Genomic DNA, 20,792 nt, shown 5'->3' with positions numbered 1-20,792 from the left:
AAACTGTTGACATTGAATGAATGTTTAAGAAAAATAACTGTCGGTTTTCCATCCATCAACGTCCAACTAGTTACATAACAAAAATAAGCTTTTTTTTCTTTTTTTTTTTTTATAGAAAAAAACTGTTATAGATAATATATTGAAAATATTACCTTTAATGATCCAGCGATTTTATCACGAAAAACTACTGATTAAATGAGATTGAATTAAGGAAGAAGCTTAAATTGTATTTATGATAAAGAAAAAGGAATTTACGTGCTTAATCTCACAAAATTTTTTGATGGCGAGGAAAATAGAAATGTCCTGAAAATACATAATTTGTCGAAAAATATGGTTTAAGCAAAAATGTGCAAATACTGTATAAATTGGAACAAAAATGTGCAAATAATAAAATTAGAACAATATAATGTAGTGTAAAAAGCCATTTTTTTTCTGTGCGCGCTTGCATGTGCGTGTGGAACTGGGAGTGTCCTGTTCCCTGCGTGCTCGTCACTCATGGGGGAAAAGTGCACCGTGCAGACCCACATCAGACTGTCTACACAACAACAACAAAAAAGTAGAGTCAATGGAGAAGAATCCAAATGCAGAGACACTTACAGAGGACATCGCCTGCGTGTGGTGAGACATTACTTGTGTTGTCTTTGGTGTCCTAAAACATGGACTTTAAGTTAGGACATGGGCCGAGGATGTGGCGGCATGCAGTTTCACACATATAGACCACACACACATAGATTTAAATTGTGTTGACTTGTGCTTCGTTGTGTAGCTTGCAGAGAAGTTCTTCTCTCAGACGTAAATGGAGAAAACGTTATGGAGGTCTGGATGGAAACAAACTTCTGGAGCCTGAAGAAGACTTACTACAAGCCACAGGTATGTGCATCTATATATATATATATAGATGTGTGTGTGTGTGTGTGTGTGTGTGTGTGTGGGTGTGTGTGTGTGTGTGTGTGTGTGTGTGTGTGGACCCTACAATTAGAGGTGAGGGAAGTATGTTACAGTGAGTCTGTTTCTAAATCTAAATCACCACAAAGCTGCTGATTGGCTGCAGCAATGTCTGCTCCCGCCCCCTCACATTCTGCTGCCACCTTATTATGTGTTTGTTTGTGTTTATTTCATTGTCTTATATTTGTGTGCTTTGCAGAGGAGGCACACAAAATGGACGACAGCAAGTTGAGGAACGCTGACGACCAGGTGGACCTGTCTTAACACGACACACACGTGTTGGCGTGATCAAAGCAGAACTTCACTACACTTTCACGCATGATTGATTGCTATATTTAGGCCCAAAATACCACAAATAACCACTGTCTGTTATTTTATAGATTTATATTCAAGATGAAGCTAAGTGCTATGCTTAAAAAGTGTGTTAGCTTGCAAAGGTTGCAGATGACCCCAATGAACACTAGGTGGCGCTACTGTCATGGTGTTTTTTTTAGGTTACGGCTCCACGACCAGCTTCCAGGATTCTGACCCAGAACCACCCTCCGAGTCCAGTCCAGAGGCCCATCAGTCTGGTCAGTCCTGGAGCCGCAGGTGCACCTGGAGCTTGGTGTCCTGGTAAGAAGACCACCACCAGGAGATGCAGACTGTGGGCATCAAAAAGACATTTTGGTATCTGTGCAGTGGTTCCAGTGTCAGCCAATGGCTCCTGCCTGAAGCCCCTCCCACCTCAGGCCTTGGTGCCACCAAAGGACAGGTTCCCCCAAGCGGCCCAATCCTGGTGCCCTCCTCAGCAGACTCCAACCAAACGCAAAGCGTAAGTTCTCTTAGAACTAGGGATGTCCGATAATGGCTATTTGCCTATATCCAATATTCCGATATTGTCCAACTTTTTAATTACCGATACCGATATCAACCGATATATACAGTCGTGAAATTAACACATTCTTATGCCTAATTTGGACAACCAGGTATGGTGAAGTTAAGGTACTTTTTAAAAAAATTAATAAAATAAGATAAATAAATTAAAAACATTTTCTTGAATAAAAAAAGAAAGTAAAACAATATAAAAACAGTTACATTGAAACTAGTCATTAATGAAAATGAGTCAAATTAACTGTTAAAGGTTAGTACTATTAGTGGACCAGCAGCACGGCACGCACAATCATGTGTGCTTACGGACTGTATCCCTTGCAGACTGTATTGATATATATTGATATATAATGTAGGAACCAGAATATTAATAACAGAAAGAAACAACCCTTTTGTGTGAATGAGTGTAAATCGGGGAGGAAGGTTTTTTGGGTTGGTGCACTAAATGTAAGTGTATCTTGTGTTTTTTATGTTGATTTAATAAAAAAAAAACAACCCCAAAACCCCGATACCGATAATAAAAAAACCGATACCGATAATTTTCGATATGACATTTTAACGTATTTATCGGACGATAATATCGGCAGGCCGATATTATCGGACATCTCTACTTAGAACCAATTCGAAGTTCCAACAGAACTGATCTAACGAGTGTGTGTGTGTGTGTACATATGTGTGTGTCTTTCAGTGCCGCTGACGTGCTTTTCGACACATTCGCATGTGATGGAAGAATCAACACCAACCACTTCTTTGAGGTAATGTCACATGACCCCCTCCTGTCTGCTAAAACATCATCATCATCATCATCATAACCCGTCAGGCCGTCTGGAGTTCTGGTCTTCACCGGTCCGACTCGCGACTTCGGGACTGCTTGTCTCTCCTCAGGAAGCTTCAGGACGCTGATGCTTGTGTGGACAGAAGCACCTTCCATAGGTACACTTCCTGGAAATATTCTGTCCACTTCCTGTACAAATTCTCAACACCTTCAGTAAACTTTCTGTATACTCCCAGTCTACTTTCTGAATATCTATTAGGGCTGCGAATCTTTGGGTGTCCCACGATTCGTTTCAATATCGATTCCTGGGGTCACGATTCAATTCAAAATCGATTGAACGCGATTCTCGATTCAAAAACGATATTTTCCCGATTAAAAACGATTCTCTATTCATTCAATACATAGGATTTCAGCAGGATCTACTCCAGTCTGCTGACATGCAAACAGAGTAGTAGATTTTTGTAAAAAGCTTTTATAATTGTAAAGGACAATGTTTAATCAACTGACTGCAATAATGTAAATTTGTTTTCACTATTAAATGAACCAAAAATATGACTTATTTTATCTTTGTGAAAATATTGGACACAGTGTGTTGTCAAGCTTATGAAATGCGATGCAAGTGTAAGCCACTGTGACACTATTGTTCATCTAAAAAAATTTTTTTTTATAAATATCTAATAATAATGTCAATGAGGGATTTTTAATCACTGCTATGTTGAAATTGTAACTAATATTGATACTGTTGTTGATAATATTCATTTCTGTTTCACTACTTTTGGTTTGTTCTGTGTCGTGTTTGTGTCTCCTCAATTGCTCAGTTTATTGCAGTTCTGAGTGTTGCTGGGTCGGGTTTGGGTTTGGAATTGGATTGCATTGTTACGGTATTGCTGTGTATTGTTTTGTTGGATTGGTTAATAAAAAAAATTAAATAAAAATAAAATAAAATAAAAAAATTGAAATAAAATAAATTACAAATAAAAAAATCGATTAAAAAAAAAAAGAGAATCGATTCTGAATCGCGCAACGTGAGAATCACGATTTGAATTCAAATCGATTTTTTCCCACGCCCCTAATATCTATGTCCACTTCCTGTACACTTAGGCTCCACTTCCTGCTTACTTCCCATCTACATTAGGTCCTCTTCCCTTACACATCCTGTAAACTTCCTGTATTCTGTCTGGACATGTTCAGTCAACTTCCTGCAAACTTAAAGCCACTTCCTGTCCACTTTCTAGCTTCTTCCAAGCCACTTGCTGTATACTTGTTGTACACTTCCTCTAAAATTCATGTCTAGTGTACTCTCTGCACTGTCCATGTCTACTTCCTATCCACTTCTTCTACAATTGCTATACACTTCCTGTCTACTTACTGTGCAATCTCCCAACACTTCCTACAAACTTCCTGTCTACTTCCTTTTAAACATATTGCTTACTTCCTCTCTACTTCTTGTCTAATGTCCGTCTTGTCTTCTTCTTGTTAACTTCCTGACCAAATCCTCAACACTCACTCTATACTCCCTGTACACTCCCAGTCTACTTCCAGTACACTATATCAATCAATCAATAAATCAACATTTTTTTTATATAGCCCTTAATCATAAATGTCTCAAAGGGCTGCACAAACCACAACAACATCCTCAGCTCAGATCCCATATCGAATTTGTTGGTTTTTTAAAAATTTTTCTAGAACAAAACAAAATAATTTAGGAGGTTGATATGTAGATAGCCTAATTAGGGCTTTTACAAGTGTTTAAAAAAGCCGGTTACAACCAAATCCATGCAATAATTTGTTTTGTATTGCATGTAAACACAACATGTGTATGGGGCGGCAACCCACTTTCTTTCCACTCTCTGTTAGTGATGGGATCGGCAGTTCTTTTGACTGTACTGAATCACTAGAATCAGTTCCTTAAATTGATTCGTTCAAAAAATGTGTTCACCGAATCACCGAATCACTTCTGCATCAGCAGTTCTGTGGGCAGGTCGGCGAATCATGAGTCAGTCAGTAACAGATTCCCCAGCGGCAGATCTCGGTGTGTGTCAGTTCGCGAACGACACAAGCCCTCAGCACTCAAAGAACAACACGCACAGTGACTGAACGAGATCCTCAATGTGACGTCCTCCTCCGCGACACAGTCAGTTCTCTGTGTCAGTAGGTTTGCGAGTCCTGTTGTTAAATATGTTTTATTGCACTGAAATGAAAATAAAAAATAAATAAAAGTGGGAAATAAAAAAAATAGTTATAGCCTACTAAAATGCTTGCAATCAACAGTTAAATAAATAGGCCTCGTTTGTTTAGTGCAAAAACAAATATTAAATTAAGAAACCCTTAACAAATGCCAACATAAAAACTAAATGTTCTGTAGCAAAGAAAATGTAAACTTAAATATGCAAACAAAAAGAAAATAAATACCTTCAAAATAAAACAAATAAATTAAGAGCCAGAAATGCCAACATAAAAACTAAATGTTCTGTAGCCTACGTTTAAAAATATAACAAAGAAAATATTAACTTAAATGTGCAAACAAAAAGAAAATAAATAGGCTACCTTAAATAAAACAAAACAAATATTAAACCAAGTGCCAGAAAAGCCAACATTAAAACAAAAATTTCTGTAGCTTACATTTAAAAATATAAAAATGGAAATATCAACTTAAATATGCAATAAAAAAGAAAATAAATTGCTTAAATAATATAAAAATCAAGATAAATAATAGCCTATGTATATTTACATACATTAGTTATTATTTTTATTTTAAATCTTCTCAAACAGCCTGCCCTACACTTTACCCCCCGCCCCTCCCCCTCGCGTCGCTGCTGCTCAGCCTTGCCCTGCACTGACTTTCTTTCTGTCTCCTCTACTCTCATAACTTTATGTGTTGAGATAATGGGGACGGTGTTTGTTTTCATGTGGCTTGAGTCAACATTAGCCGTTAGCTTGGAGAATGAATGGAGAACGGATGCCAATGGCATGAAACATATCCCCGCGACGGGAGGAGAATCACTCGTGGCATTGGGGCAAGCAGAGCAGAGAGCGAGAGCGTTGTCGTTCACTGAGTGATTCATGTCGTTAATCCGCGGTGAACGAATCATTCGCTCAGTCCCTCCCCCCGCCCCCATGATGAGTAGCTGGCTGCGTCGTTCGCCGACGTCACAGAATGCGCCAGTTCCACTCATACTGGCATGGTCGCGGCGGAGCTCAACTGAACTGAGAAAGGAACGAATCAGTTCATAAAGTGATTCGGTTCAGTACGTTCACTCAAAAGATTCGTTCGTTCGAACGAATCGTTCGCGACCGACACAACATTACTCTCTGTCTACTTCCTGTCCAATTCCAAGCCACTTCTTGTATACTTGCTGTACACTTCCTGTCCACATCGTGCATATTCCTAGTCTACTTCTTGTCCACTTCCTCTACAATTCCTATACACTTCCTGTCTACCTTCTTTAAACTTCTACCTTACTTCCTGTCCTCTTCATATCTATGTCCACTCTGTCTTCTTCTTGTCCATTTCCTCTGCACATCCTCCAAATCTGAGGCCATGGTTCTCAGCAGGAAACCGATGGTTTGTACAGTCCAGGTAGAGGACGAGACTCTGTCCCAGGTGGAGGACGAGACTCTGTCCCAGGTGGAGGAGTTTATTGATCTCGGGGTCTTGTTCACGAGTGAGGGAAAGATGGAGAAGGAAATCAGCCGGAGAATTGGAGCAGCTGGGGCAGTATTGCAGTCTCTCTGCCGCACTGTTGTGACGAAACGAGAGCTGAGCCAGAAGGCAAAGCTCTCGGTCTACCGAGCTATCTTCATTCCTATTCTCACCTATGGTCATGAAGTGTGGGTCATGGCCGAAAGAATAAGATCGCGGATACAAGCGGCCGAAATGAGTTTCCTCAGAAGGGTGGCTGGCATCTCCCTTAGAGATAGGGTGAGAAGTTCAGTCACCAGAGAGAGACTCTGAGTAGAGCCGCTGCTCCTTCGCTTGGAAAGGAACCAGCTTAGGTGGTTCGGACATCTCTTGCGGATGCCTCACGAGCGTCTCCCTACGGAGGTCCTTGTTGCACGTCCCACTGGGAGGAGACCCCGCGGCAGGCCAAGGACCAGATGGGGGGATTTACATCTCCTCTCTGGTCTGGGAACGCTTCGGGATTTCCCAGGAGGAAGTTGCTAATGTTGCTCTGGAGAGGGAAGTCTGGGGGTCTCTGCTGGAGCTGTTGTCCCCGCAACCCGATTCCGGATAAGCGGTTGAAGATGGATGGATGGATCCTCTAGACCAGGGGTTGGCAACCCGCGGCTCTAGAGCCGCATGCCGCTCTTTAGCGCCGCCCTAGTGGCTTTCTGGAGCTTTTTAAAAAATGTATGAAAAATGGAAAAAGATGAGGGGAAAAAAATATATTTTTTGTTTTAATATGGTTTCTGTAGGAGGACAAACATGACACAAACCTCCCTAATTGTTATAAAGCACACTGTCAGCTTCACGGATTCGAGTATTTGGCGAGCGCCGTTTTGTCCTACTAATTTTGGCGGTCCTTGAACTCACCGTAGTTTGTTTACATTTATAACTTTTCTCCGACTTTCTCGGACGTGTTTTATGCCACTTCTTTTTCTGTCTCATTTTGTCCACCAAACTTTTAAGGTTGTGCGTGAATGCACAAAGGTGAGTTTTGTTGATGTTATTGACTTGTGTGGAGTGCTAATCGGGCATATTTGGTCATTGCATGACTGCAAGCTAATCGATGCTAACATGCTATTTAGGCTAGCTATATGTACATATTGCATCATTATACCTCATTTGTAGCTATATTTGAGGTAATTTAGTTTCCTTTAAGTCCTCTTAATTCAATTTATATCTCATGACATACTATCTGTATGTAATATGGCTTCTGATTTTTTGCGGCTCTAGACAGATTTGTTTTTGTATTTTTGGTTCAATATGGCTCTTTCAACATTTTGGGTTGCCGGCCCCTGCTCTAGACCATGGGTGTCAAACTTTGGCCCGTGGGCCAAATTTGGCCTGCCGTGTAATTTCACTTGGCCTTTGAGGCGATATCAAATTAACACTAAAGCTGGCGCGCCGATTATATATTGCAGCGGTGCCGCGGTAACACCGCATTCACTGCTAATTCTAATGCTTGCCAACCCTTACGGGAGTCTTCCAAACTTCAGCGCCCCTCCCGAAAATCGTCACATCTGCTTTTCATGCAGTCCAACGAGTGCTGGCCCAGTCACATAATGTGTGCGGCTTCTGCACGCACACACAATTGAATGCAACGCATACTTCATCAACAGCGATACAGCTTACACTGAGGGTAGCCGAATAAAAAACTTTAACACTGTTAGAAATATATGCCACACTGTGAATCCTCACCAAACAAAAATGACAAACACATTTTGGGAGAACATCCGCACAGTAACACAACATAAACACAACAGAACAAATACCCAGAACCCTTTGCAGCACTAACTCTTCCGGGATGCTACAAGGTGTGTGTGTGGGGGGGGGGAGGTTTGGTGGTAGCGGCGGTGTATTTTGTAGCATCCCAGAAGAGTTAGTGCTGCAAAGGATTCTGGGTATTCGTGATGTTGTGTTTATGTTGTGTTACGGTGCGGATGTTCTCCCAAAAAGGGGTTTGTCATTCTTGTTTGGTGTGGATTCACAGTGTGGCGTATATTTCTAACAGTGTTAAAGTTTTTTATACTGGCACCCTCAGTGTAACCTGTATCGCTGTTGATGAAGTATGCATGGCATTCACTCGTGTGTGCGTACAGAAGCCGCACATATCTTGTGACTGGGTCTGAACGATGTTAGAATGGATGAAAAGCGGACGTGACGATAGCTCGTAGAGTATGTTAAAGGCAGTGCATTTAAGGCACGCCCCCAAGACTGTGGTCCGGGTGGACGAGATATAATGACTGATGAACACCTTTGTTCGATAATGAAGGTTGCCTCAGCTCTAAGCCTGAGCCCTGACATTAATGTACTAGCATCCAAGAAAAGATGGCAGGTATCTGGCTTGGGCACATCAGATTAGATCAGTGTGTTGCAAACTGAGCAGTTTAAAGTCCTGAATGGTTGTTTTAGTCATTGTTATATTATTTTCAAATTTATTAGCCTGTGGAAAAAGTTAATGTTGATATTTACCTCAGAAGGCTGCAAATAGAAAAGAAGCATTCTATTTTTATTTAAATTGTATTTGATATGCCATTGATATTTTTTAATTATTATTATTATTATTTGAAACTCGATTTTGCATGTCACTATAAAGTTATATAAGCCTTGCTTGTTCAATATTCAATGCAAAACTTTTTTGGGTCCCTATTAAAAGGTTAATTTGTTCAACCTTGGCCCGCGGCTTTGTTCAGTTTTAAATTTTGGCCCACTCTGTATTTGAGTTTATCACCCCTGCTCTAGACCTTCTGTAAATTTCCTGTATAGTACCTGTACACTCCCAGTCTTTTTCCTTTACACTGTACCCTCTTCCTGTCCACTCTCTGTCTACTTTCTGTACACTCCCTCAACATGTCCTGTAAACTTACTGTCTACTTCCTTTACACTTCCCGTTCCCTTCATATCTATATCCACTCTGTCTTCTACTCGTCCACTTCCTGTGCACATCTTCAACACCTTCTGGAAACGTCCTGTACAATCCAAGTCTACTTCCTGTACATTATGTCCACTTCCCGTCCATTCCCTGTCTACTTCATGTCCACTTACTCTCCACATCCAAGCTATTTCCTGTACACTTCCTCTAAAATTCTTGTCTGATTTTTTTAACATACTCTGTCTACTTCCCGCACAGTTGATGTTTACTTCCCGTTCACTTCCTTTACAATTCCAGTCGACTTCCTCTCTACTTACTGTACGCGCTCTCAACACTTCCAGTAAACTTCTTGTCTATTTCCTTTACATTTTCTGCTTACTTCCTGTTCTCTTCCTTTCTACTTCTTGTTCAATGTCAACTCTGTCTTTTTCTTGTCCACTTCCTGTACACATCCTCAACACCTTCTTTAAACTTCCTGTATACTCCCTATACCAAGGGTCGGCAACCCGCGGCTCCGGAGCTGCATGCGGCTCTTTGATCACTCTGATGCAGCTCAGCTGCATACTTGCCGAACCTCCCGATTTTTCCGGGAGACTTCCAGATTTCAGAGCCTTTTTCACCATACTATCTGCGTGCCGGTCCAGTCACATGTTGTATGCGGTTTCTGCTTACACACGTAAGTGACTGCAAGGCATACTTGCTCAACAGCCATACAGGTCACACTGAGGATGGCCGTATAAACAACTTTAACACTCTTACTAATATGCGCCACACTGTGAACCCACACCAAACAAGAATAACAAACATTTCGGGAGAACATCCGCACCGTAACACAACATAAACACAACAGAACAAATACCCAGAATCCCATGCATCCCTAACTCTTCCGGGCTACATTATACACCCCCGCTACCACCAAACCCCGCCCCTTCCCAACCCCGCCCACCTCAACCGACGCACGGAGGGGGGTTGATGTGTGGTGGGGCGGGGTTTGGTGGTAGCGGGGGTGTATAATGTAGCCCGGAAGAGTTAGTGATGCATGGGATTCTGGGATTCTTCTTACATACACTCAGTCTACTTCCTCTACAATTCCTGTGCACTTCCTGTCTACTTACTTTACACTCCCCCGATACTTCCTGTAAACTTACCGTCTACTTCCTTTACACTTCCAGTCTTCTTCATATCTATATCCACTCTGTCTTCTTGTCCACTTCCTGTGCACACCCTCAACACCTTCTGTGAACTTCCTTTACACTCCCATTCTACTTTGTGTACACTATATCCACTTCCCCTCCACTCTCTGTCTACATCAGGGGTGTCAAACGTACGGCCCGAGTGCCGGATCAGGCCCGCGAACAGGTAATATCCGGCCCGCGGGAGAAGTTTGCTAAGTATAAAAATTAACCTGAAATTTTTTAATGAATGAAACTGCTGTTTTAATTGTGTCCACTGGATGCCGCAAGAGCAATTTTTTGTATCTTTGTAAATGATGCTAAATATGTACAAAATAAACCACAAGATGTTTTAGTACATCAGTCGAGGAAAATGATCAAACTACATAAATAACTTAGTGTAATTATATTTTGATATAGTTTTTTAATCTTGATAGATTGAAAATGAACACAAATGAGTTGACTGATGAACATTATCACATCATTTATTCAGAAAATATAAATAACGACAAATAAAGATAGAATACTATTAACCGCAACATGTAAGTGTAAAAAAATCCCAACAGCATTATGACTTGTACAATTTCAGAATGTGCTCGTTCTATTTTTAAACAAAGACGACAAACTGATGTTGTCTTTATTTCTAAGTTATCGTGCCGTGATTTTACCAGTCCAACACACTTGGGAGTAGATTTTTCTCCATGTGGCCCTCGACCTAAAATGAGTTTGACACCCCTGGTCTACATCCTGTCCACCTACTCTTCACTTCCTTGCTCTTTCCTGTATATTTTCTGTACACTTCCTCTCTGTCTGCTTCTTGCATACTCCCAGTCTACTTCCTGCACAGTGCATGTCTATTTCCCTTCCACTTCCTGTTTACTTACCCAACACTATCTCAACACTTCCTGTCTATTTCCTTTACACTTCCTGCTAACTTCCTGTCCTCTTCATGTCATACTTGCCAACCTTGAGACCTCCAAATTCGGAAGATGGGGTGGGGGGTTGGAGGGGGGCGGTGTTTGGTGGTGGCGGGGGGTGTATATTGTAGCGTCCCGGAAGAGTTAGTGCTGCAAGGGGTTCTGGGTATTTATTCTGGTGTGTTTATGTTGTGTTACGGTGCGGATGTTCTCCCGAAATGTGTTTGTCATTCTTGTTTGGTGTGGGTTCACAGTGTGGCACATATTTGTAACAGTGTTAAGGTTGTTTATACGGCCACCCTCAGTGTGACCTGTATGGCTGTTGATCAAGTATGCCTTATGTGTGTGTAAAAGCCGCATGTAGTAAGTGAACTGGCTGGCACGCTGTCTGTATGGAGGAAAAGTGGACATGACGACAGGTTGTAGAGGACGTTAAAGGCAGTGCCTTTAAGGCACGCCCCCAATATGGTGGTCCGGTAGGAAATCGGGAGAAATTCGGGAGAATGGTTGCCCAGGGAGATCTTCGGGAGGGGCACGGAAATTCGGGAGTCTCCCGGGAAAATCGGGAGGGTTGGCAAGTATGCTTCATATCTACTTCTTGTCCAATTTCCACTCTTTTTCTTGTCCACTTCCTGTACATGCCATCAATTTGACCTCACAAATGTGTGTGTGTCTGTGTGTGTGTGTGTGTGTCTGTGTGTGTGTGTAGGTGTGTGACAGGCGTGGTGTCTCTCCTGATGAAAGCGCTCCAGGGAAGACTTGTCATTCCGGACTTTTCCAGCTTTACCGAGGACACTCAGAAGTTGTTTTCCCGATGTCGTCAGTTGTCGTGTGCTCAGGTCACTTCACACGTTCCGGGGGTCTGGGGGCGGGGCTTGCAGGTCGTGAGGTCAAAGGTTGTTTATGTCAATTGTTTAGAACAAAGACAACATGGACGCTACAAAATGGGCGGTGTCCGTGTGCACGGTGGACGGCCAGAGGTAACACACACACACACACACACACACACACACACACACACACACACACACACACACACACACACACACACACAAGTCACATGACTATACACAGTGTTGATAATATGTGTGTCAGGCTGTCGCTCGGCGACTGGGCCACGCCCCTCCCACTGGGCGAGCTGTCATGGCCGCTGGTGTACGGCGTGGCGGTGGAGCTGCTGGGCTCCCAGCTGGTCCACAGGTATGTGGGCGTGGAGCCGTATTGCACGCGGGAGTCGCCCTTCTCGCTAAGCAAAGCAGGTGAGGATGCGCCCGCACGACATTTCCACGCCACTGCGTGCTGCCCTTTGATGCGCTCTGACCTCGCGGCAGGAACCCCTCGCAGTCCGCTCACGGAGACCGGCGCCATCGTCACCACCTCGTTGCTGCAGGTACCTAAGCTCCGCCTACATGCATCCATATACGCCGACATTACAGCCTCGATGTGATGTCACTTCCTGTGCAGCTGCCGGGACGTTTGTGTGCTGACGAAGAGGAGAAGTACGACTCGGTGAGTTGATCGATGGACTGATTGATTGATTAAAGGGCTGATTGATTGATTGATGGACTGATTGATGCAGGTGCTGAATGTCATCCAGAGGCTGTGTAACAAAGAGCACGCCAACATCAACTGTAGCAGGTGCGTGAACGCCAACATGTCATTGAAGTGAAAAAAATCCTTGATGGATTTGATTCAAAATGGCCAACAAAGCGATGTCCAGTTTTCAGAGCGGCAAGAACGCCAACGTGCGACTTCAAGCACTCGCCTTCTACCTGCAGGAGAAGAAGGTAACCTAACGAGCCAATCTCACAATATAGGCTAACATCATGGCCGCCACGCTAACGACACTTATCCTGTCTTGCGTGTCAGTGCTCGCCAGAGAAGACTGACGTCAACGCCGCCTTGGACTTGCTGTTGCAGGTACGACGCCAGGCACGCCAAAAACATTCAATCTACCGTAAAGGGGCTGATGATTTGGAGTGCATGAGAAAGTGGAAGTGAAAACGGAGTGGTCACTGCACAAGTATATTGAATGTTATAATGGCGGTAAGGAGCAAACTGCTGAGTCAGCATCAAATACATTTTAAAGCGCATAAAGAAGTCGACTATGGTGCTGCTCCAAATGCAGGAGGTACGCCAGGGACAGGGACGCCAACGACTATTGAAGACTTGGTGGTTAATTGAATAGTGGCGTTAATTGGAGCATTTCCTGTTGTCGTGTTGCAAGTGTTCCTCCACAGAGGTGACGTGTGAGTCCGGCGCAGCCATGGCGGCGTCGCTGGCTAACGGCGGCCTGTGCCCGCTCTCAGGAGACCAGGTTCTGTCGCCGGCGACCACCCGCAGCGTTCTGTCCGTGATGCAGGTGGCCGGGATGAAGGACTACTCCGCCGCCTTCCTCTACAAGGTCCCGCGCCTCACTTGACTTCCACAATGAGAATGTTTTGTCGTGCTGCTCAATGACGCAATGTATGAAACATATTGGGGCGGTATAGCTCGGTTGGTAGAGTGGCCGTACCAGCAACTTGAGGGTTCCAGGTTCGATCCCAGCTTCTGCCATCCTAGTCACTGCCGTTGTGTCCTTGGGCAAGACACTTTACCCACCTGCTCCCAGTGCCACCCACACTGGTTTAAATGTAACTTAGATATTGGGTTTCACTATGTAAAGCGCTTTGAGTCACTAGAGAAAAGCGCGATATAAATATAATTCACTTCACTTCACAATGTGAAGTGAAGTGAATTGTTTTGAACGTGTGTATGTGAAGTTCACATATACACGTTCAAAACAACCATTGTTGGTAAACAGGGTAAATAATGAGTGGGGAAGTTTATGATAGCAGATTAGTGCTGTGACTTAAACCAGGGATGTCCACACTTTTTTCCACTGAGGGCCACACACTAAAAAAAATCAAAGCATGCAGAGGCCATTTTTTTAATTTTTCATATCAATACCAATGCAATATATATATATATATATATATGTATATATATATATATATATATATATATATTTATATTTATATTTATATTTTATTTATTTATTTTTCTTTTTACTTTTAGGGCTCCTTTCAAATTTGATACAGAAGGGTCTCCGTCATAAACATAAAAATAAGTCATACTTTTTTTTTTTTTTTTATATATGTATATTATGTTATATTTTGCTGCCCTTTTTGTCAGAGAAACCCCTGTTTTTTTATGGCAAAAACACAAAACACGCGGCATCCCCCCCCCCAAATTTTCATTGTCAATACTTTATAACAACATTGATTTTAATTTATAATTTTTTTTGAGCAATCAGAGTTTGTTTTTTTTAAATCCCACAAAAGTTTCTGGGTACAGAGCGAAAAAGTATATATTTTTCTGTACTTTCAACACTTAAAGTAAATCTCTAGATCAACTTCAAATATATCGTCGATTACAAGTTTTTTATTGTTTTTTTAGATGGGTTTTTTTTATTTTATTTTTATTTTATGCCCTTTTTAGTGTTAGTTTTTTGTGTGGCAAACATACAACATTTTCCCCAAAATATTTCAAAGTGGAGTATTCAATGTGAAGTAATTGGAGCCTTGAATAGGTCAGTAATTCATTCACAACATTGATTTTGATTCATTATCATTTTGTTGAGCAATGACAGTTTAAAAAAAAAATCCACTAAAATTTTCAGGGATCAAAAAGTGTTAAAATAAGTCAAACATATTTTTTAACTTTCAACAGTAAATCTCTAGATCAACTTCAGATCTTTCTGTTGATTATAATAAAAACAACAACATTTTTTAATGTTTTTTTCTGTTGTTGTTGTTGTTGGTTTTATGCCCTTTTTAAGTTGAGTTTTTTTATATGGCAAATACACTAAATATGCAATATTTTCCCCAAAACGTTTGGAAGTGGAATATTCAATATGGAGTAATTGGAGCCTTGAATACGTCAGTAATTCATAACATTGATTTTGATTCATTATCATCATTTTGAGCAATGACAGTTAAAAAAAAAAAAATCCCACTAAAGTTTTCACGGATCCAAAAGTGTTAAAAATAAGTCATATATGTACATATTTTTTAACTTTCAACACTTAAATCTCTAGTTTAACTTCAGATCTGCCAATTATAAGTTGGTATTATTTATTTATTTATTTGTTTTTAAATGTTTGTTTTATGCCCTTTTTGTAAAAAAAAAAAAAAAAAACTTTGTTTTTTTTATATAGCAAACGACAAAATATGCAATATTTTTCAAAAAATATTTTAAAGTGGAATTTATAAGTGAGGTAATTAGAGCTTTGAACAGGTTTATAATTCATTATTGTTTTTTGAGCAATGACATTTAAAAAAAAAAAAAAAATCCGCGAAACTTTTCACGGATCTATATAAAACATTTTTTTTCTAAATAAGTCTTTTTTTTTTTTTACTTTCAACACATAAATCTGTAATTTTACTTCAGATCTATCTGTCAATTTTTATTTATTTATTTATGTGTTTGTTTTATGCCCTATTTGTAAAAAACAACAAAAAAACAAAAATAGGATTTTTTTTTATATGGCAAATGACAAAATGTGCTCTATTTTCCCCAAAATATTTCAAAGTGGAATATTTAATGTGAGGTAATTAGAGCCTTGAACAGGTTTATAATTCATTATTATTTTTTGAGCAATGACAGTTAAAAGAAAATCCACTGAACTGTTCACGGATCCAAAAGGGCCCCACTCTTAAAAGTGTTAAAAATAAGTCATATACTGTATATATTTTTGACTTTCAACTTTTAAATCTCTAGATCAACTTCAAATCTATCCATCAATTATAAGTTGGAATAAGTTTTTTTTTTAATGAGTTTGCTTTATGCCCTTTTTGAGTTTTTTATATGGCAAATGAGAAAATATGCAATATTTTTTTTAATATTTCAAAGTGGAATTTGTGAGTGAGGTAATTAGAGCTTTGACCATGTTTATAATTCATAATTTTTTGAGAAATGATAGCTTTGAAGAAAAAAAACAGCCTGCATGGCAGCTTTGTGTTGTTAGTCAAAATTTCACCTGCTTGCTCTTTAATTCCACTTTTTAATGTTTTTTTTAAATTCGTTTTTCAATATTATTTTCAGAATGTGCCACGGGCTGTTAAAAAATTAGATGCGGCCTGCACTTTGGACACCCGTGACCTAAGCTAATTCTAATTGCAGGCGTCCATACCGGCCGTGGCCAGCATCCATGGCGGCCTGCTCGCCGTCATCCCCGGCGTCCTGGGCCTGATGGCCTTCTCCCCGGAGTTGGACGCCTATGGAAACCCATGGAGGGCGGTCCACTTCTGTCAGGTGGCGACACTTTAATCGTAAACACTTATTTTTAACTTCCTATTTCTGACCTTTCACCTTTTGTGCCGCCAGGAACTGGTGTCCACCTTTCAGCTCCACGCCTTCGACATCAGGACACCTTTCCGGCAGGTTCTGGCCTACAGGCAATGGAAGGCGGAGTCTGAGGTGAGTGCTGTTTGTCCATACTTGCCAACCTTGAGACCTCCGATTTCGGGAAGTGGGGGGGAGGGGGGTGGGCGTGGTCGGGGTGGGGCGGGGGCGTGGCTAAAAGGGGAGGGGTATATTTACAGCTAGAATTCACCAAGCCAAGTATTTCATATATATATATATATATATATATATATATATATATATATATATATATATATATAATAAAATAAATAAATATATATATATATATATATATATATATATTTATTTTATTATATATATATTTATATTTATATATATATATACATATATATAAAAAAAAAAAATACTTGAATTTCAGTGTTCATTTATTTACACGTATACACACACATAACACTCATCTACTCATTGTTGAGTTAAGGGTTGAATTGTCCATCCTTGTTCTATTCTCTGTCACTATTTTTCAAACCATGCTGGACACCCTCTCTGATGCATTGCTGTGTGGCACGCACAAAAGTGCTTTCATCAAATGCACTAGATGGCAGTATTGTCCTGTTTAAGAGTGTCACAACATTGCTGTTTACGGCAGACGAACTGCTTTACGGTATACAAAAAAGTGACTGCTGTTGTTGTGTGTTGTTGCCGCGCTGGGAGGATGTTAATGAAACTGCCTAACAATAAACCCACATAAGAAACCAAGAACTCGCCCTCGATCATTCTACAGTTATAACGTGATTGGGCAGGTACGCTTTTTTATATTGTGGAGGACCTGAGTCCGCCTGAATTTCGGGAGATTTTCGGGAGAAAATTTGTCCCGGGAGGTTTTCGGGAGAGGCGTTGAATTTCGGGAGTCTCCCGGAAAATCCGGGAGGGTTGGCAAGTATGTGTTTGTCCACTGTGGTGTCGGACTATAGTCCGCGTGGTCCTCAAAGGCGTCCGTTGGTGTCAACGCAGGGTTACCACATCATCAACGTCCTGCTCGCCGCCTTCAAAGGAGACGTTGGGGCGCTGCGGCGGTGAGTTTTTAAGGTTTTCTCTCCTCTGTGCTTCATCTTCACACTTGCCGTCAAATGCTTCCCCGTGCGCCCTACAGCTACTTCCTGTCGGGAGTGGACGTCAATGCTGTCGACTACGATGGCAGGTCGGCGCTGCATTTGGCCGCCGCTGAAGGACACACGGAGGTAATCCGCTTTCTGCTGGAGAATGCAGGAGCCAACGCCGCCCTCAAGGACAGGTGAACCAATGCATATCTACAGTCGATTTACAAACTTAATTAGTTTGTGAACACTGTAAATTGAAAAGTTTGTATAGTGAAGCACAGTTCCCCACAACAAACAATAATTGGTTCTGGCCTCGACAAAAATCCATATTTTAGTAAAAAAAAAAGCACACTTTGAAGACACTATAAAGTATAATATATACAGTATGTATATGTATACAGTCGTGATCACACTTGTAAAGAACATAATGTCGTGGCTGTCTTGAGTTTCCAATAATTTCTACAACTCTTATTTTTTTGTGATAGAGTGATTGGAGCACATACTTGTTGGTCACAAAAAACATTCATGAAGTTTGGTTCTTTTATGAATTTATTATGGGTCTACTGAAAATGTGACTAAATCTGCTGGGTCAAAAGTATACATACAGCAATGTTTTTTTGTTGTTGTTTTTTTTAGGGGTTGAACAAACCTTTACTGTAACATTTCACACCTTTAAAAGCAAAGTACAAAGTGTACAACATTTACATATTTAAGATTAAGTAGAGAAGAACGTGAATTTGAACACAGTCAAAGTTCTTTTTTATTTTTTATTTTATTTTTTTTATTAAATCAACATAGAAAAAACACAGGATACACTTTCAACTAGTGCAGGGGTCGGCAACCCGCGGCTCTAGTGCCGCATGCGGCTCTTTAGCGCCGCCCTAGTGGCTCTCTGGAGCTTTGTAAAAAATGTATGAAAAATTGAAAAAGATGAGGGGGGAAAAAAATCTATTTTTTGTTTTAATATGGTTTCTGTAGGAGGACAAACATGACACAAGCCTCCCTAATTGTTACAAAGCACACTGTTTATATTAAACATGCTTCACTGATTCGAGTATTTGGCGAGCGCCGTTTTGTCCTACTAGTTTTGGCGGTCCTTGAACTCACTCGTAGTTTGTTTACATGTATAACTTTCTCCGTCTTTCTAGGACGTGTTTTATGCCACTTCTTTTTCTGTCTCATTTTGTCCACCAAACTTTTAACGTTGTGCATGAAAGGTGAGTTTTGTTGATGTTATTGACTTGTGTGGAGTGCTAATCAGACATATTTGGTCACTGCATGACTGCAAGCTAATCGATGCTAACATGCTATTTAGGCTAGCTATATGTACATATTGCATCATTATGCCTCATTTGTAGCTATATTTGAGGTCATTTAGTTTCCTTTAAGTCCTCTTAATTCAATTTATATCTCATGACACACTATCTGTATGTAATATGGCTTTTAATTTTTTGCGGCTCCAGACAGATTAGTTTTTGTATTTTTGGTCCAATAGGGCTCTTTCAACATTTTGGGTTGCCGACCCCTGAACTAGTGCATCAACCCCCCCCCAAAAAAACCCTCCCCCATTCACACTCATACACACCCACTCGCACAAAAGGGGTTGTTTCTTTCTGCTACCAATATTCTGGTTCCCACAACATGGACAACACTTATGCAAGGGACACAGTCCCTGAAGCACACTTGATTGTATGTGCTGCTGGTCCACTAACATTTTCATTTTATTACTATTTCTTTTTTATGTAATTATTTTTATATTGTTTTACTTTCTTTTTTTATCCAAGAAAATATTCATTTATCTTATCTAAAAAAAAAATATATATATGTATAAATATATATATATATATATATATATATATATATATATATATATATATATATATATATATATATATATATAAAAAGACCTTATCTTCACCAGACCAGGTTGTAAATGAAAGTAGATTTACAGCAATGTTAATATTTGGTTACGTCCCTTGGCAAGTTTCACTGCATTAAGGTGCTTTTGGTAGCCATCCACAAGCTTGGCTCCATCTAAAGGTTTGCAAATTGACGTTCCACTGTATGTTGTATTATTAAACGTTTGACGTCCTGAAGGAAAAACCTTTCCTCAGGGACATCTGACCCATGCCTGCCCCGTGTGTACGCTCAACACTTTAGAAAAATAAGAAAAAGGGTTCACTACACATTTTAAAATAAATATGTCAATATTTGTTGTGACACTTGGATTTTTTTAACGCAAAAGTATTACAATGTGGAACCTTGATCACTTTAACATTGAGTTTGATGCAGTTCCATGCGTCACCAGGTGGGGGACCTCTCCGCTGCAGGAGGCCAGGAGACACAACAGAGACGGGGCGGTCCAGCTGCTGCAAGGAACCTCGTGATGCGTCCCCATAAAGTACACGACCTCCGCCAAGGCGCAACGATACCAACTCATTAGGATCAGGACCGAACCGAACATCTGCAGTAAAAATGACATCTTGAACGTTGAACATTCTCAGTAGCCAACAGCAGGGGGCAGTGTCATATCACTAATTAACACGTGGATGTAGTTTTTTAAAAAAAGGGGAAACTTTGTATTTTGTCACGTTGCCATGACAGAAACACTTTTTTTTATCAATATAACTTTCCTCGGGGGAAAATGTCGAATTAGCTTGTGAGTCGACAACAAAGTGTGTGTTTGTGAATGCTGTCTGTCAATCTAATTAGGAGTAAACAAGATTTGATCCAAAAAATGTCTTGTTGACTTTCTGTGTCTCACTAACACACAACAAAATGCACCCACGATTTGAACGTAAAGTCCACGTTGTCTGGTCTCGGTCCTGCAAAAGTGTTCAGATTAAAGATCCCACTAGTTAAGTCACTTTACGACCTCTACTGAGGGAAGCTGACAAATAAACAGATTTACCGGAAGTTACGATAACGTCACAATAAAAGCATCCACATTCCATCTTGCGGAACGGCTGATTTTATTTGATTCTAAGTCCACGACTAGAACACGAGCACCCTTTAAAAATATATTGAATCAGTAAAACTAGTTAAATTGTATCATTTTGGTGCAGGGATCCAACATGATAGCGAAAAACACTAGTACTCGTTTTATAGTGAAG

The 20,792-nt window shown here is 40.6% G+C and overlaps 1 protein-coding gene across 1 annotated transcript; it reads left to right on the top strand.

Moving 5' to 3' along the window:
* Positions 1-371: 371 nt before the first annotated feature.
* glsl (glutaminase like) lies at positions 372-20,403 on the top strand. Its single transcript, XM_061924376.2, has 21 exons — positions 372-618; positions 767-870; positions 1,145-1,194; positions 1,440-1,560; positions 1,627-1,759; positions 2,504-2,570; positions 2,636-2,748; positions 11,925-12,054; positions 12,134-12,195; positions 12,311-12,474; positions 12,547-12,605; positions 12,680-12,724; positions 12,795-12,853; positions 12,936-13,002; positions 13,085-13,135; positions 13,443-13,619; positions 16,379-16,510; positions 16,583-16,675; positions 17,594-17,655; positions 17,733-17,873; positions 19,988-20,403. Exons 1-21 carry the CDS (start codon positions 566-568, stop codon positions 20,064-20,066), a joined length of 1,962 nt encoding a protein of 653 aa, XP_061780360.2. The 5' UTR covers positions 372-565; the 3' UTR covers positions 20,067-20,403.
* Positions 20,404-20,792: the final 389 nt, after the last annotated feature.

This window comes from Nerophis lumbriciformis, linkage group LG29 (genome assembly GCF_033978685.3).
Source record: "Nerophis lumbriciformis linkage group LG29, RoL_Nlum_v2.1, whole genome shotgun sequence".
In the NCBI taxonomy this organism is placed as follows: Eukaryota; Metazoa; Chordata; class Actinopteri; order Syngnathiformes; family Syngnathidae; genus Nerophis; species Nerophis lumbriciformis.
The sequence above is the reverse complement of the archived record's forward strand: the minus strand, read 5'-3'. Positions and strand labels throughout refer to the sequence as shown.

Bases quoted from the DNA above. Each gene is read 5' to 3' on its own strand.
- glsl (XM_061924376.2), top strand. From the start codon at position 566: ATGGAGAAGAATCCAAATGCAGAGACACTTACAGAGGACATCGCCTGC. The intron at 2,749-11,924 runs GTACACTTCCTG...GTGTGTGTGTAG, and splicing joins GACAGAAGCACCTTCCATAG to GTGTGTGACAGGCGTGGTGT. The intron at 16,676-17,593 runs GTGAGTGCTGTT...GTGTCAACGCAG, and splicing joins AATGGAAGGCGGAGTCTGAG to GGTTACCACATCATCAACGT.